The sequence below is a fragment of the Sinocyclocheilus anshuiensis genome, unplaced genomic scaffold (genome assembly GCF_001515605.1).
Source record: "Sinocyclocheilus anshuiensis isolate Anshui unplaced genomic scaffold, SAMN03320099.WGS_v1.1 scaffold9, whole genome shotgun sequence".
Lineage (NCBI taxonomy): Eukaryota > Metazoa > Chordata > Actinopteri > Cypriniformes > Cyprinidae > Sinocyclocheilus > Sinocyclocheilus anshuiensis.
In genome coordinates this window covers 3,031,789-3,047,453 of record NW_015540887.1, presented here as the reverse complement: position 1 = coordinate 3,047,453, position 15,665 = coordinate 3,031,789, and the positions used below count along the sequence as shown (strand labels likewise).

General features: G+C 36.1%; 2 protein-coding genes across 5 annotated transcripts in view; both read left to right on the top strand.

Moving 5' to 3' along the window:
• The window catches only part of LOC107688763 (alsin-like), a 21,773-nt gene extending 20,385 nt beyond the window's left edge, over nt 1-1,388 (top strand). For both annotated transcript variants that reach the window (XM_016486526.1, XM_016486525.1), the window contains one exon: nt 721-1,388. In XM_016486526.1, the coding sequence (XP_016342012.1) occupies nt 721-759 (39 nt within the window). In that variant the 3' untranslated portion in view covers nt 760-1,388. The remainder of the gene's footprint in view (nt 1-720) is intronic.
• Nucleotides 1,389-4,151: 2,763 nt separating this feature from the next.
• On the top strand, nt 4,152-15,002 carry mpp4a (MAGUK p55 scaffold protein 4a). Of its 3 annotated transcripts, XM_016486522.1 has the most exons (21): nt 4,154-4,676; nt 5,452-5,540; nt 5,648-5,775; nt 5,908-5,985; nt 6,748-6,831; nt 6,947-7,078; nt 9,625-9,706; nt 10,179-10,264; nt 10,394-10,465; nt 11,231-11,427; nt 11,517-11,575; nt 12,268-12,285; nt 12,675-12,716; nt 13,070-13,090; nt 13,239-13,286; nt 13,370-13,543; nt 13,668-13,748; nt 13,972-14,065; nt 14,208-14,316; nt 14,416-14,550; nt 14,688-15,002. In XM_016486522.1, the coding sequence occupies exons 2-21, from the start codon at nt 5,498-5,500 to the stop codon at nt 14,874-14,876; spliced, it is 1,872 nt and encodes a 623-aa protein (XP_016342008.1). In that variant the 5' UTR covers nt 4,154-4,676; nt 5,452-5,497; the 3' UTR covers nt 14,877-15,002. The 3 variants fall into 3 exon arrangements, with proteins under 3 accessions (XP_016342010.1, XP_016342008.1, XP_016342009.1); XM_016486523.1 differs by lacking the exons at nt 4,154-4,676; nt 5,452-5,540; nt 5,648-5,775; nt 5,908-5,985 and adding an exon at nt 6,548-6,587; XM_016486524.1 differs by lacking the exons at nt 10,179-10,264; nt 10,394-10,465; nt 11,231-11,427; ... (9 more) ...; nt 14,416-14,550; nt 14,688-15,002 and adding an exon at nt 7,869-8,145 and having other exon boundaries at nt 4,152-4,676; nt 8,266-9,691.
• Nucleotides 15,003-15,665: the final 663 nt, after the last annotated feature.

Sequence of the window (15,665 nt, the reverse complement as noted above, 5' to 3'; positions counted from 1 at the left end):
TATAGCTTCTTATATTTTTAATTCTTCTTCTTTTCTATATACTGTTAATTGAATGGATTTCTTATGGAGTGAGGGGAACTAAAATAGCCTAGCTATGTTTACAGTGTTTATTATAATGTTTGTAAAATTTTCGCGTCGGCATTAGGCCTATTTCTAAATGAAATAATAAAATGCGACTTATACGTGACTTGTTTTTTTTTTTTTCTCTAAAAGCACAATTTTTTATACATGTAGCGTATTTTAACCATGCAGCAAATCTTTTTAAATATTTTGATAAATTACAAAAAAATAAAATAAAATGACTCTTTAAACCGTTTAACTGATTGTATTAATCGGTCAAAATTCTATACGGTCGGTTAACGGTTAACCGGTTAAGACGCCAGTCCAGTCTGTGCTGAAACACTACTGTCAATCAAACTATCGTGGGAGGGGCCTGTCTGTGTGCATCTGAGATCGGCTCGATTTGAGAAAGGGGAAATTATTTAATGAGATTAAAAAAACACTGGGTGGATCTTTATCATTATAGGGTGGTTGTGTACACACACTGCCTCCACACATTTCAGTTCAAACAACTTGTAAAAGTGCATGTCGCATCCGATGACCCCTTTAAGGATTTGATGAATTTTAAGGATAATCTCATCACACACAATCACTGGTCCCCTTTCATTCTCTTCCATGTTTTACTTTAATCTCTTTCTGGCTGTTGATCTCTGCCCTTAGGCTTGCTACAACCAGATTCAGCTTGAGAAGACGACATAGGAGGGGTTGGTTTGTGAGTGGTCTTACGGAGTAGGTGCCATTTAAATAGACACGGATTACAGGTCAAGTCAAGATGTGCTTATTTATTTCAGGTCTCAAAAATAAGCTCACTTTCCATTCATCTCTCTTAAGCACTGTTCTACAGAGATTACTTCAATTGTTATAACTGTTGAGACTCTCACATTGACCATCTGACTGACAGTAAAGTTACCCCTTGAAAAAACATGTAAATTTCAACACCCACATTACCTGGGCAGAAAAGAGACTTTTTCTGTTTTATACAAGATAGCAGAATAAGCACTCCGCATGTGTCACTAAGGTTATCATTACATGCAATTTCGGTAATAACTGACACTCGTTACTATATATAATATTCTGTATCAATCTGTCTCTGGCTTTTGTACTGATACTCAAATATGAGAACTTACACAAAAAAACAATGAGGGGTTTTGAATGAATTCTCTCGGATTGACAGTGACTTTAACAAATACATTTACCCTGTATAGAAATACAGTAATAAACTAAAACCACCCTTATTTATATAAGCAACAGCAATAAATGTCAAATATTTTGCTATAGAAAACCCATACCTAAACTACTGTTTAAACATTTGGGGTCGGCAAGTTTTTTTTATTTTTATTTTTTATGTTTTTTGAAAAAAATAAAGTCTCTTATGCTTAACAATGCAGCATGTATTTGATCAACATACAGCAAAAGAAGTAATATTATTTCAAATTTAATATTATTTCAATTTAAAATAACTTTTCTGTTATATAATTTATTTCTGCTATGCAAAGTTGAATTTTCATTACTCCAGTCTTCAGTGTCACATGATCCTTCAGAAATCATTCTAATATGCTGATTTGCTGCTTACGAAATATTTATTATTATTATGAGTGCTGAAAACAGTTATGCTGTTTAATATTTTGTGCATACTGTTGAAAATTTCAGTCACTTTGTCAATTTATTGCATCCTTGCTGTATAAAAGTTTTAATTTCTTTCAAAATTTCTTACTGATCCCAAACTTTTGAACGGGAGTGTACAAAAATTATCCTTCTTAAGGAACTTGGTTCATTATCACTGGCTTTAGGAAATTCACTCAAATGAGTCAGGCTTTCCAGTGCTTTTTAAGAGAGAGATTCAAGGAGACAGCATGTGCTATTTTGTTCATTTGCACCGTTGTAAAGCAGTGGCATCAGTTTTTAGAAAACGTAGCTTGTTACTGCAAAAGCTTTGAAAATAGTTACTGTCACCCTACTGAAAAATGTAAACAAGTTCATAGTATCGCTACTTTTAACTTGTAATCAAAACTGGAAAAAATCCTAAAGCTGCATCCCTAGTAATAAGTACAGTGTAGTTTTTTTATTGGGTTACTGGTTTTGTTGCCATTTTGCACATAAATAAATTTGAAGTCTTGCGAATGCGCTGTAGGTATTATAAACTGCAAGTAGAGATTTTTGACTTAATAGTGTTATTGAAGCCCCTACATGTAAAGTCAAACAATATTGAGTTGTATTTTAAAATTTACCTGTATAATCCATCTGTGTAACTTTGAAACACCATGGGTATTTTGAGAAGTGGTTTCCATTTCAGCATAACATGAAACTTTTTACTGTATGAAATTTGATTTAGTTGTAATTATATTATCTAGTCTTATCAAGCTGTACCAGAGTGAATTTAAGACATTTTTAGAACTAATACACTGAAGACTAAAGTAATATTTTTTATGCCTATTTGCTGTTGACTGAAAATGTGGCATTCAACACTATGCATTAAGGGAGTAAAAATTTAAATGGCAGGGCCCCTAAAGGACCTCAGCATTTAGTACTTTGCACTGGAAAAAGTAGTAATAACCTTCACATTTTGCTTGTTTCACGAATGCCTTTATTCATGAATCTCTGTGTGCGTGTTTGTGCATGTGTGTGTGCGTGTGTGCGTGTGTGTTTTCCTCTAAATGCATCTTTTGTATATTTGAACATGCACTGAGTTTTGCTGATGTCACACAGCCTTGTTGTAAGATCTGGTTGGAGGATGTGCATATGACTTGCTAATAAGAAATGAAACAAACAATAACGTTATAGAATAATTTTCTAACTTTAAAAAAAAATCTTTGAATATCCAAAAATTGAAAAAAGCTAATTATTTGCTAGTGCCATTATTTGCAAATTATATTGTCTGATTAATTATCCTCCCAGTATTTCAGTTTGTCACTAGTTAGGTCATTGTTATTGGCTAAGGATTGCTTATGAAGATCAAAAAGACAACCACACCTTTACTGTTAAATATAAAGGCTGATTTTATTTTATTTTTTTATTTTTTTCAGAAGATTACTGGTTTTGATAAATTACTGTCATTGTTGATCTAAATGTACTGTCACCTTGAAAATGAATTTGTTCAACACGGTTTGACAACACAATTTGTAATTGAAATAATATGAAAAAGCAGTGATTGAACTGTTTTGTAAACTGTTTTCTGGCAGACTACTTTCACTATTTTAATAAAAATGGCATAATCCTTTCTGTCACCTTGCTTGTATAGTTATGAATTGATAATAATATAGGTAATAGAAAGAGTTGATGAGGTTCAATTTAAGACCATTAGCGCTGGTAAAGTAACATCTGTGACTATCAGCAATGTGATGTCCTGGATTATAGCTCTGACCTTTTTACAGTTGAAAAAATCTTCAGGCCATTCAAAATGAAGATGAGGATTTTTTTTTCTTCATCAGAAGAGATTTGGAGAACATTAGTGTAACATCACTTGCTCACCAATGGATCCTCTGCAGTAAATGGGTGCCATCAGAATGAGAGCCCAAACAAATGATAAAAACATCACAATAATCCACAAGTAATCCACACAACTCCAGTCCATCAATTAACATCTTGTGAAGTGAAAAGCTGCTTGTAAGAAACACATTCATCAAGACGTTTTTCTCACTTCTGACCAAGTCCATAACTTTTAGTCCATCCCCCGTTGTCGTCTCACATCAAAATGCACCAACATATTTGTTTAGAACTGTTTTGTAGTGTTTTTGCTTGTAAAGAGTTCTTGATCTGTGCGTATTTCTCTCCTAATTCAGACGAGACAGATTTTTCAGAAGAAAGCAATACTATGGTCAGTCTCGTATTTTAGCCGGAAGCAGCAGTTTGAAGTTAAAAACACCTTAATGATTGATTTGTTTGTTAGAAACCTGTATTAGACTTTTGTGACGTCGTATTGTGATGTTGTTATCAGATGTTTATGCTCATATTCTGATGGCACCCATTCACTGCACAGAATCAAATGGTGAGCAAGTGATGTAATGCTACATTTCTTCAAATCTTTTTGTATGAAGAAATAAACTCCTCTTCATCTTGGATGGTCTGAGAGTTTCTGGATGAACTGTTCCTTTAAAATAATGCTCATTGCTTAATGAAATGTTTTTTCTGTCTATTTAGTGTCTATTCATTTGATTGCAATTGTTAAGTTGTCAAGTCGACTGGCATTGTGTTTTTATCTTTGTCTATTGTGTAATGATAATGTCATGAGTCTTTTGGATTTATGTGATGTTTTTTATGATTCTTATTTTCCATTTTTTCTGTAAAGTTGGTAGGGCCGTATTGTGTAAGTGTGAGTGTGTCTATGGAGCTCTAAAAGCAGGAGGAGGTAAGAAGCTTTGAGTGGCAGGCGGTCCTATGGAAGTGCTCGCCGAGAGAGGCCGGCCCGTCGCAGGATTAAGTGGGATAGAATCGGATTACAATCTGAGTTTCCAGAGACATTTTATAGTAAAATAACATGCATGTTGTCAGGCCAGAAGCAGAAGATCACCTTAATATAAAGCTAAACTGACAAGATGCTCCACAGCTACCTGGCCTAAACGTAGGATGAAGAAGCCTCAGTGTGGTCTGGAGGAAAACAGTGGCAGGAGTGTAAGAAGGTAAGTGTAGCATCATAATCTAATCTTCACATGACCTGCTTTTGTAGCAGAGTTCAGAGATCACAATCGATGTGTAATTTCATTCTTAAAATGGATGAAACCGTTTCGAGATGACTTCCATTTGAGATGTTTTAATTGTATTGTAGACCATCTTTCTAACAAAAGACACTGACTAACCATTATATTATTATATCTAACATAGGCTATCTCCAGAATAAAGGCTATAAAGTAAATAGGTTTCTTTTTAAGCATGTGTATTTTCATTAGAACTTTTTTTATTCTAATTTATGTATTTTAATGTGTGTAATTTTTTAGTTTGAGACACTTAAATGTGTTCGTAATCGTTCATTAAAATGACAAGTAGAAGCTATTATAGTTTGTACTTTAAAACACTGTAATCAGCTAACTCTGTAACGTTCCTGCCAGTTTTGCACTCATAATTTATGATTCTGCAGCAGAAATGCAAATTATGTTCTTGTTGACATTGCTGTGTTTCATTCAATTTTTTCCTAAATAATCCTTCTCATTAGGTTATTTTAATTTATTTTCAGTTAGAGGCACTTGAAAATGTTAGGAATACGGAATCAAAATGACCAGTTGAAGTTTAAGTTTTTTTTTTTTTTTTTTAAAGCAAACATTCTTGTTTCTTTAAAACATCATTTGTAGCCAACGTGCAATGGTTCTGCCAGTTTTGCACTTATAATTTATAATTTATAATTCTACAGCAGAAATGTAGATTGCACCCTTGTACTCTTAACATTGATTTGTTTTATAGGATTGCAGTGATCTGATGAACAGAGAAATTTGTCCTGCGGCAATCAATGGAGGAGGATCCAGTGATGCAACCTGGACATGATGACAATGGTGCGTCCTTGCAAATTCACAGAACAGTGATGTTGTACCTTGACATGCACAAAGGTAAACCAGCAAATCAAATACTACAGAAAACTGAGTCTTGTTCTCTTTCACAGATGTAGGTTTGGCTCAGATCTTGGCAGAAGTGGTAGAGGAAGTGAGACTGTCCATAGACAGAGACATTAACGGTGCCGATCTTCTGTACAGTCTCCTTAGTGCTCCTTGGCTTTACTCTCTTCTCAGGGTATGACATGCTCATTCAATACATATACCTATGACTATCCACTTTTGACATTATCCCAGGGCAGGTCATTGTACTCTGTGTATGAAGAGTTTGCAGCTGTCTTGCACATGAAGGATTTGATATTTCCTGTAGGTATATGAGTGTCTGGTGCAGCACAGTGGAGATGCCCCAAGCCCATACCTGTCTTATTCCTCGAAACTATCTCAGGAGGTCAGTCAATGCATTTTATTACTGACTTTGCTTTGAAGGGCTAATTTACAAAGATGTCAAAATCTATGATCCTTCCTGCAGTCATCAATCATATGAAACTCTCATGTCATATATAATGCCATAAAACAATCAAATTTAATCAATGAAACATGTTCATGTTAGTCAAAGACTACAGGACGTTCAGTGTATTTAATAGTAAAAAGCTATGTGAACTCACTGATTATATTAAGCAGACCTGGAACTGACTGATTTCAGCAGATTTCATTTTCCCATCATGCCTTGCTTCAGACTGTTAAAGGAGACTAAATGTTCAAATTAAGTGTTATTTTGTGTTTTTGCACATTAAGAAAGTTTATTTAAAAAGGGATAACTACACACTACATTACAGTGATAGTCTTTAGAATTATATTAACGTGTTTGTGCTATTGCTAGCCACCTGGATATGGGTTAACTGTTATTTTGAATATTTATTTTTAAAACAATTGTTACAAGTACAGTGAACTTTTTTCAAATGGTTTGAATTACTTTAACTCATTTGGTTTTACAGTGTATAATTAATTGTGAAACCATATATTCCAAGTCTACTAAAACTACTCATGAGGGTGAGTAAATGATGATTTGAGCGCTATAGTATATTATAAGTCTTCTATAGTCATACATACAGTAAGGGTGAGTAAATGATTAAAATATTTTAATTTCCAGGTGAAATAATCCTATCAGCCTCTATTTTCTTTTCATCATTGATTTTCTGCTGTCCCACAGATTATGGCAAGTGTGCGAGGACTGGCTGCTCCCTCCTCTGAGGCACAAGAACTTTATATTCTGCTGAAATGCCCTCATATGCAGGTTAGAGTCTAATTTGTTTGCATTTATTGCTATTATAACAATTTGATTATGGTGCATTTATGTAAATTAAATTGAGGTCAGTCTTTTTGACCTTTTATTATGTATTTCTCCCCAGGCTTTGCTCTCTGCTCATGATTCTGTGGCCCAGAGTGACTACGGTCCAGTGCTGCCGCCTCTTCCTGACAAACTGCCTGACAATGAAGAGGCCATAAGGATTGTTTGCCTTGTGAAGAATAAACAGCCTCTGGTAAGCATGAAATCATAAATAGCACCGCAATTTCAGATATGTTACTGAACAGTTTAGCTGTAATCCCACTTAAATGTCCCTCGTTGCACTACAGTGCAATATCATGTAAAGGGTATATGGCATAAAATATTTTTTCTCATCTATGGTAAGATCTGTATGGTTACGTAATAGGTTTTAAAACCTATTCAGATCAGATGTTTGAGTCTTATTTTAGTACATAAATACAAATCCCACTGATCCTACCGCTGGTTTTGAACTTCAGTGTCCATTCTTATGATCACGGTGCTGTGTTATAATTTACCATGCTGTTTATTCCTAGATGGATGTTACAGTGAAATGAAAAAGGGTAACACTTTATTTTACAGTCTCCATGTTATACGTTACATGATGTATAAATAATTATATGCAACTAACCCTAAACCAAACCATAATGAAAAACATATCAAGAGTATCATCTCTTTTGTTCGTCTTGGAACAGTTTTTCTTCACTGAAGCTTTAACTCAAATCAATACTTTTGTCCAGTTATTTACCTTTGTGGCAGATAGAAACATAATAAGGGGAATAATGTAAATCCAGAAGGTTGTTGTCACAAAATAGTCCCCTTCAGAGAGATAACTTCCTGTTTTAGTCCATATCTAGTTCCATCCCAGTAAAGATAGATCATGTTGTCATTGCAACAGAATGTGCTTTTACTTGTCTATTATTTTGCCATATTGTAAGATTCCCAAGATTTGTCTTGGTTTAATGTTTGTTGGTTAGCATGCTCATCCTGTTTTCTCACTTTATAAGCGTGTCAAAGAGGGGAAGCCCAGTTACTGGAACAGCCTTAGGCGACTCACAGTGGAGAAACTGGCTTTAGCCAGGCGTTTTGGCTCAGGAGAACAGAGTCTTCTGGGGTCTGCAGGCGGTCTGTCATCTTCCACCGGTCTGCTGTCCTCAGAACAGCCGCACTCACTGCCCAGGTATCAGTCCACTGCGAGCTGCAACCTGTGCTGCCAAACTGCCCATCTCTCGGGAGGAGGTCTGAACCTCTCAGCTCCGACTGTTTATGACTCTGTGGTTATGGGTAAGGCTCATCCTCTCCCAAAGACATCTACTGTTGGCCTGACAAGGCCAGACACTGTCTTACTGTGTTTAAACGTGAAACCAAACTAATCTATCCTGTTTTGTCCTTCATAACTTAAAGAGAACTGTGCAGATGGTGTAAAAACCATAGTCGAAGATCAACACCGTATATGCACAGCTTGCAGCACCTCATCTCTAGCCTACCCACGCTCATACTGCCCACGTGGATGTGGCCCCCATTCCCAGACAGCCCCCTCCAGCCCTCTGCTTCAACAGCACCACACTATAGGTGCCACCTGCTCTTCTCATCCAGCTCTGGTGTTCACGAAGCAACACAGCCTGGATGAGCTGAGGTCAGCTGTCCATACCGTTGCCAGTAGTATGGACCAGAGCATCAGCGAAGCTCAAGATCTCAGGCAGAAGATGGTAGAGGTAACGGAGAGAATGACAGACAGTGTGGAGGAAAACGCCAAGGCATTGAGTCTGTTGGTGGAAGTGGTGGACAAACTGCAGGGTCTTATTATTGCCAGCAAGTCTCCAGAAGTGACTTCCAGACCCCAACACGTCTCAAAAACGGCAAGCGGGCCCAACTTGCCTGGCCAGCCGATTGCACCAGCCAACGCTCCTTGTGTTTCATCCTCCTCCTCCTCTTCCTCCTCCTCCTCATCATCATCTTCATCCTCAACTGCATCGTCGTTTTCCTCCTTTTCTCTAAACTGTAACACGGATGTTCCTTATGTAGCACCACAATGCAACCCCTGCAAGTCTTCATCATGCCAGACCGGAAACAGGTCTGTAACACCAGGAAGTAAAACTGGACAGACTTCCCTATCAAATGGTTTGATGGCCTCCACTCCTAATGATGACTGTAATACAATACTGTGCCTCTCTAGCCAGAAAAAAAAGTCAAAGATGAGGAAATAAGAGTGACTGTGTTCCCACTTCTCTCTCTTCACTTTACTCTTTGCTTAAATTGCTGGTTTTGATTTTACCAAATGCTGCGATGATGTTCTCTACAATGGAACTATCCAACAAGCAGGCAATTACTTGTTCTTTTTCTTTATTGTATCTCTTGTTCATCCCAACCACACTCAAGATTCATGGAACATTTCATTTGATTGGTGCTTGTCAACATTGTTCAAAAGTAAAACGTTTCCTTGCCTTCAAATAAAAACACTTCATTCAACATTCTTCATCTGAAGCTCTTTCATCAACCCTATGTGTCTTTCCCATAAGTTCCTCTTTGACCTTTGTCACACTTTTAGTTTAGGTCAAGTCAGGCATGTTGACTGGATTTCACAATCTTATTACCACAGTGTCCGTCCTCCTAAAAATTTAATCAAAACGTGATCTCCATTGCACCCACAGCCTCCCTCCACTCATGTGCAGCAGTAGGATCGTCTGTGGGACTCACCATGTGACGCCTGTTGTAATGGACAACCAACTAGTTGACCATTTTTGTCTGTTTTCCCATTTTTAGGAGGCAACTATTAGGAAGAATGAAAAAACAGGGAATATCTTTATTTCAAGGGTGATACATGGAGGACTGGCAGATCGCAGTGGTGAGTAACCTGTTGATATATATATATTTTTTTTTTCATTCATTCATTAATTCGTTCATTTATCATTTATTTATTTATTTTATTTATTTATTCAGATACTATTTGTTCTTTGAGCTCATACTTATCAAAGATTCTGAGTGGTTTAATCATGTAAATAAACTGATGCAAAAAGTTAAAAGTTGAAACAGAAGTAGCACCAGATCATTTCTTCTGAATTGTGATGTACACACCCATGAAATAGGTTATCAAAAAAGAAAAATGTGAAAAAAAATAAAATAAAATAAAACATGCATGGATGATTCATTCAAAATAAGATCAATAAAATGCATTTAGAAAATAGATTTCTTGCAGACTTTGCAGGTTAAGTGTATTTCTGAGCCGTTAACATCAAATAGTAGAGTGATCATTTTCATGTTTTTTTTAAGTAATAGACTAACAGTAGTAGTCTCTAATGTGTGTTTGTGTCTTCTAGGACTTCTTCATCCTGGTGACAAGCTGGTGGAAGTGAATGGACAGAAAGTGTGGGGACTGCAGCCCGAGCACGTCATTCAGATGCTGGTAAAGTCAAGATAAAAACCTCTTTTGTGTTTCTTATATCCTTCCCATTACATAATATCTAAGACTTTCAAGCCATTCCCTACTCTTATAATGACTGTATCCATTCATGCAGTGTCCCACATTTTATAGGTGCAATCTCAAGGAAATATTCTTTTTAAAGTGATCCCTAATACACCACAACCCACCAACAGCCAACCAGCCGTAAGTGCACAGTAGATATCTTAATTAAATATTAACTCTGCACTATGCGAGTATCATATTTAATAAATATATTTCTAATATTCTACAAATATATTTAATAAATGATTACATTTAATAAATACTCACTATATATAGTTCCTTTCTGTGTTAAAATAAAGGCTTATTAAAAAGGTTAAAAATGTGATTGTTAAAGAGATAATTCTCCCAAAAATAAAAATTCTGTCATGAATTACTCACCCTCATGACGTTCCAAACCTGTAAGACCTTCGTTCATCTTCAGAGCACGAATTAAGATATTTTTGATGAAATCCGAGAGCTTTCTGACCCTGCATAGACAGCAACGCAGCTGACACGTTCAAGGCCCAGAAAGTTAGTAAGGACATTGTTAAAATTGTCCATGTGGCATCAGTGGTCAGCCGTAATTTTATGAAGCTATGAGAATACTTTTTGTGTGCAAAGAAAACAAAAATAACGACTTTATTCAACAATTTCTTCTCTTCCGTGTCAGTCTTCGATGCAATGTTACATGGACTATTTTAACAATGCCATTACTACCTTTCTGGGCCTTGAATTTTTAAGTTGCGTTGCTATCTATGCAGGGTCAGAAAGCTTTCGGATTTCATCAAAAAACAAAATTTAATTTGTGTTCCGAAGATGAATGAAGGCCTTACGGTTTGGAATGACATGCAGGTGAGTAATTAATTACAGAATTTAAATTTTTGGGTGAACTATCCCTTTGATTGTTTGTCTCTTGTCTCCCATTAGCTATATGTGAGAGCCATGGTGGATTACAGTCCTCTGCAGGACCCTGCGATCCCCTGCTCAGATGCAGGCATGGCGTTCAGTAAAGGAGACTTGCTGAAGATTGTCGACCAGAGGGACATCCGATGGTGGCAGGCCAGGAAACTCCACAGTGCCTCATTGTGTTGTGGCCTCATCCCTTCCACTAACCAGTTCAGATAGTCAGTTTTGAATTATGCTTAATTAAGTTCAAAATTATGTCATTGATAAATTTGTGAGCAAGGTTGATATTTATTTCCATGTTTTGCAGTAAGCAAAGGGAGTTGTGGTGGTCCCAACCTTATCAGGCTCACACCTGCATCAGACCCTGTACGTTAATAACATGTATAAGATGTATGAACTTCTGTGCACTCTTTAAGATGTTGGTTGGCATCATAAGCCTCTTAACCCTGCCCTCTCTCTACCCTGATCTAATTACTTTAAAGAAGCTTGAAAGTGAGCTGTTCTTGGCATGATCCTTCCTCCATGATTGATTGACTAGTCCTGTCCACTTTGCGCTCAACCGTTAAGGTGAAAGAAAGATAGATACTGTTATTTCTAAACACCAGATGATTCTTCTGCATAGCCTTCTGAGGAATTAGGAGCATCTGAAGTTTGCAAGGTCCCTGAACATTTCAAGCTCATTTCAGGACGGATTGCTCAGTGTACTGCAGGCTTTGCATAGAGGCTGTTGTTGAAGGATGGAGAAGTTAAAACTATATAAGACTTAATGACCACAATCCTGTATCTCATGACAAATTATGTTTTAAACAGATTTTGTAATCACAGTAGCAGAAACAGCTCATTTATATTATCTCAAGGTCAGAGAGAGTTATCTTTATTGAAAAATTCATCTTTACATGTGTATTAAGTTGTACAAAGGATGCTGCTTATGATTTGCTAATTGCAGTCTGTTCATTTGATTACCCACAATGTTGCATTAATATTATTAATATATAATATCTTTATTTATTTATTACTAGTCTAATTCTTTGTCGTTTTCTTTGCTTTGGTATGTAAAGTGAGTGCAACAGATGTTGGTATGTATCTTTTTTGTCTTTCATATTTTTAGTGTTAGCTTAGTATGTTTAAATTTATGACTACAGTGTTTAGTATTTAAACTGTACATTCAAATAATATATTTTATGCTCTTTGAAATATGGCACGTCACAGGTATTGTTTTCATAAAATCTTCACTATTGAGAACTGTTCAGTGTTTCATGTGATTTGTTTCTTAAACAGGATTTTCAACAAGAAAAAAATGTATGAAACTTTTTATCTATAAGGAATTGGTTTGAATTGAATTGTGAAAAATGGGTGTGTATGAACTAAATGGAGACGTGTTCATGTTGATTTCATTCGTTAAGAACATGTATAAAACATTTGTTTTAGTTGTGTAGTGTGTTGAGTGTGACTCTTTGTTCTGAAGGAGAAGAGGAGACAACAGATGAGAACAAATGCATTGAAACAGGTGATTATCCCACTGAATTCATATCTTCATTTATTTAACTTCTTTGTGGTAATATATGAAAACCTGTTTCTGCACGGAATAAAAAATAGCAACTTCTCATCTCACAATTGTGACTTCTCTGAGTTTATATTTAGCAATTTTGAATTGACATCTCACAATTCTGAGAAAGAAACTCTTAATTGCAAGATATAAACTCAGAAAAAATCAAGTAAGAATTGTGAGATGTCAAATCAAAATTGTAACAAATTGTAAATCGCAAGAAATAAAGTGTAAACTGTGGAAACAGGCTTCCTTAGTAATAGTATGGGTTGTCTGAATTTAACAGTGTTGAATAAATTTTTTTGTTCTTACAGACGAAGAAGATTTTGAGTTTGGTAGGTAAGTCTTTTCTGAGGAAAAACATTTTATGGAATTAGTATAATTTAGATTTTATGTAAATATTAGATGTTATGTAGATTCGCTGATTTGTTATTAAAACATTTGTCAATGATCTTTAATTGATCAAATCTTTGTTTTGCCCAGTGTCAGAGGAGGGTGAGAATGGTGAACATATGCAGGGATTATGTATAGGTATGAAATCTGAATTACAAATGTAAATTTTGGCTCATATGAACACCTAAATGAAAAGTAAATAGTTTAATTGTTTGAATCAGCGGGGTTCCGACACAGTCTGCGTGTATGGAGGAGGAAATCATACAGTAAGCGAAAGCCGTCATGTTATTCCTGTGGTGTCAGCAGCTGCCATAACACCTCAGCCACCGTTTATGAAGAGGTGGTCCACTACCAGCGCCACATAGACGATCCCCCCCGTCTCATTGTGCTCATTGGTATGGTCCTCTTTGTGCAGGATTATCTTATCCATACATGAACGGACAATAACTATCATTTGTCTTATTGGCTGTTTTAAATTTGTCCTATTAAAGGTTTCATGCTTTTTCATGTTTTTCACAGGTCCATCAGGAGTTGGTGTAAATGAACTACGCAGGAGGCTAATCAAAATCAACCCTAATACGTACCAGAGACCAATATCTCGTATGTGGTCCATTTGATCCCTTTAACCTCTGATTTAAAGGTTCTGTAAGCTAGTTTTTTGAAATATGAAAAAATGTCCTGACTACCCTCAGATTTTGGAGGGCTGGATTTTAAAGAGAGGCTGTGTGTTTGAAGTTAACAAAATGTCTGAAATTGCTTACAGCATCTTACATTATTTAACAAAACGGTCTGATGTTATATGTTGTCTCTTGTTTTGTTCAAGACACAATACGGTCCCAGAAAATGGGTGAGAAGAATGGCCGTGAATATCACTTTGTGACCAAGGAAGTGTTCGCGTACATGGTGGTTAATCACAAGTAATCTTATTGCTTATGTTTAAATACTTCAAAAAAACAAACAAACAAAAAAAATATATATATATATATATATATAGTTGGCAATCTGTTCTTGTGATTCAGCTTACTCTGGGGTGTTTTTTGTATTTTTAACAATGTCCAGATTTCTTGAGTATGGAGAGCATAATGGACACATGTACGGCACCAGCTTAGACTCGGTCCAAGATGTTTTGGACAATGGAAAACTATGTGTTATTGACCTTGAACCTCATGTAGGTGTCATTTATGTTTATCAAAACCACACTTCTTATGTTTTTATCATTAGTTTGGTTGCAAACAGTGATGCACATGCACATATCTGTTTGTTCCAGTGCATTCATTCAGTCAGAACCAAGAAGCTGAAGCCCTACATCATATATGTACGGCCTCCGTCTCCTGCCTGCATGAAGCAAACAAGAAAAGACCCACATTTTCTTTCCAATAGATATATCAAGAGATACTTTTATGTAAGATATGCATTTGATATTTCTTGTAGTACATTTTTTTTCTGATAACAGGTTGATTAGCTGCTATGAACATAAGTAAAGAGTGTGTTCATGAATTCTGGTTATGACATGTAACACTGTCCCACTGGTTTTCTCAGGACAAAGACTTTGAGGAGATTGAGGAAGCAAGCAGGACTATGGAGGCCAAGTATCGTCAGTACTTTGACTGTGTGATTGTGAACGATGATCTGCAAGATTCATGCATGGATCTGTTCACGGCTATACAACATGCTCAAGAAGAACCACAGTGGATTCCTGCCAGCTGGTTTGCCCCTGATCATCCATGATGCACAGACATGAATAAGAACAAACAAGGGAATTTTTGAATGGTTGTAATTAATGTAAAAGAACTGAATGTTGAAAAAACAAATGCCTTTGTTTATAGTTTAGGAAAAATGAACTTTCATGTGTACCCCTGAGTAAAATCTTATTTGTGCAATTACTTTGTCATCAGCAATTGTCTGGATTATCATTTTACATACAGTGCATGTAGTACATATACTGTAAACACATATTTAGGCCTCGAGGGTCTTCACTAATGTCTTATGAGATCTATAGGTTTTTTTCTGGTTATTTCAACGGTTTACACTAGTGTAGAATCTAGATTTGTGTCTGCTTAATGAAATGTAAATGTGGCATATTACACGTGTAAGATGTCGATATACAGTATATTGTAATATTTTTGAGTTCTAATTCTATATGAATTTAGCCCATGCATGTGCTAAAGTTGTGTTGCAAATATGGCCAAGTCAAAAGAGCTCTCACAAAAGCTATAGAGAAGAAATATTACAAAAGGCTGCAAGACGATTTTCAAGTCACTAAGGCTGATGATACACGGCAAATTTTTAAGCAATTTTGCCGGGTAGCTTTTTTTGAGCAACATTGCTTGGGCACTTTCCCACTGAGAATGGGTAACAAATTTCTATCTGGATACTTTAGATTGGTCGTGAGCCCTGTGTCTCACCTGGTTGTCTGTTGACGGCAGCATTGCTCAAAAAGTTGCCCCGTGTATCATCAGTCTAAAAGTTCCTAGAGACACAACTGTCAGCATTACTCATAAGTTTAAAAGGTGTTGT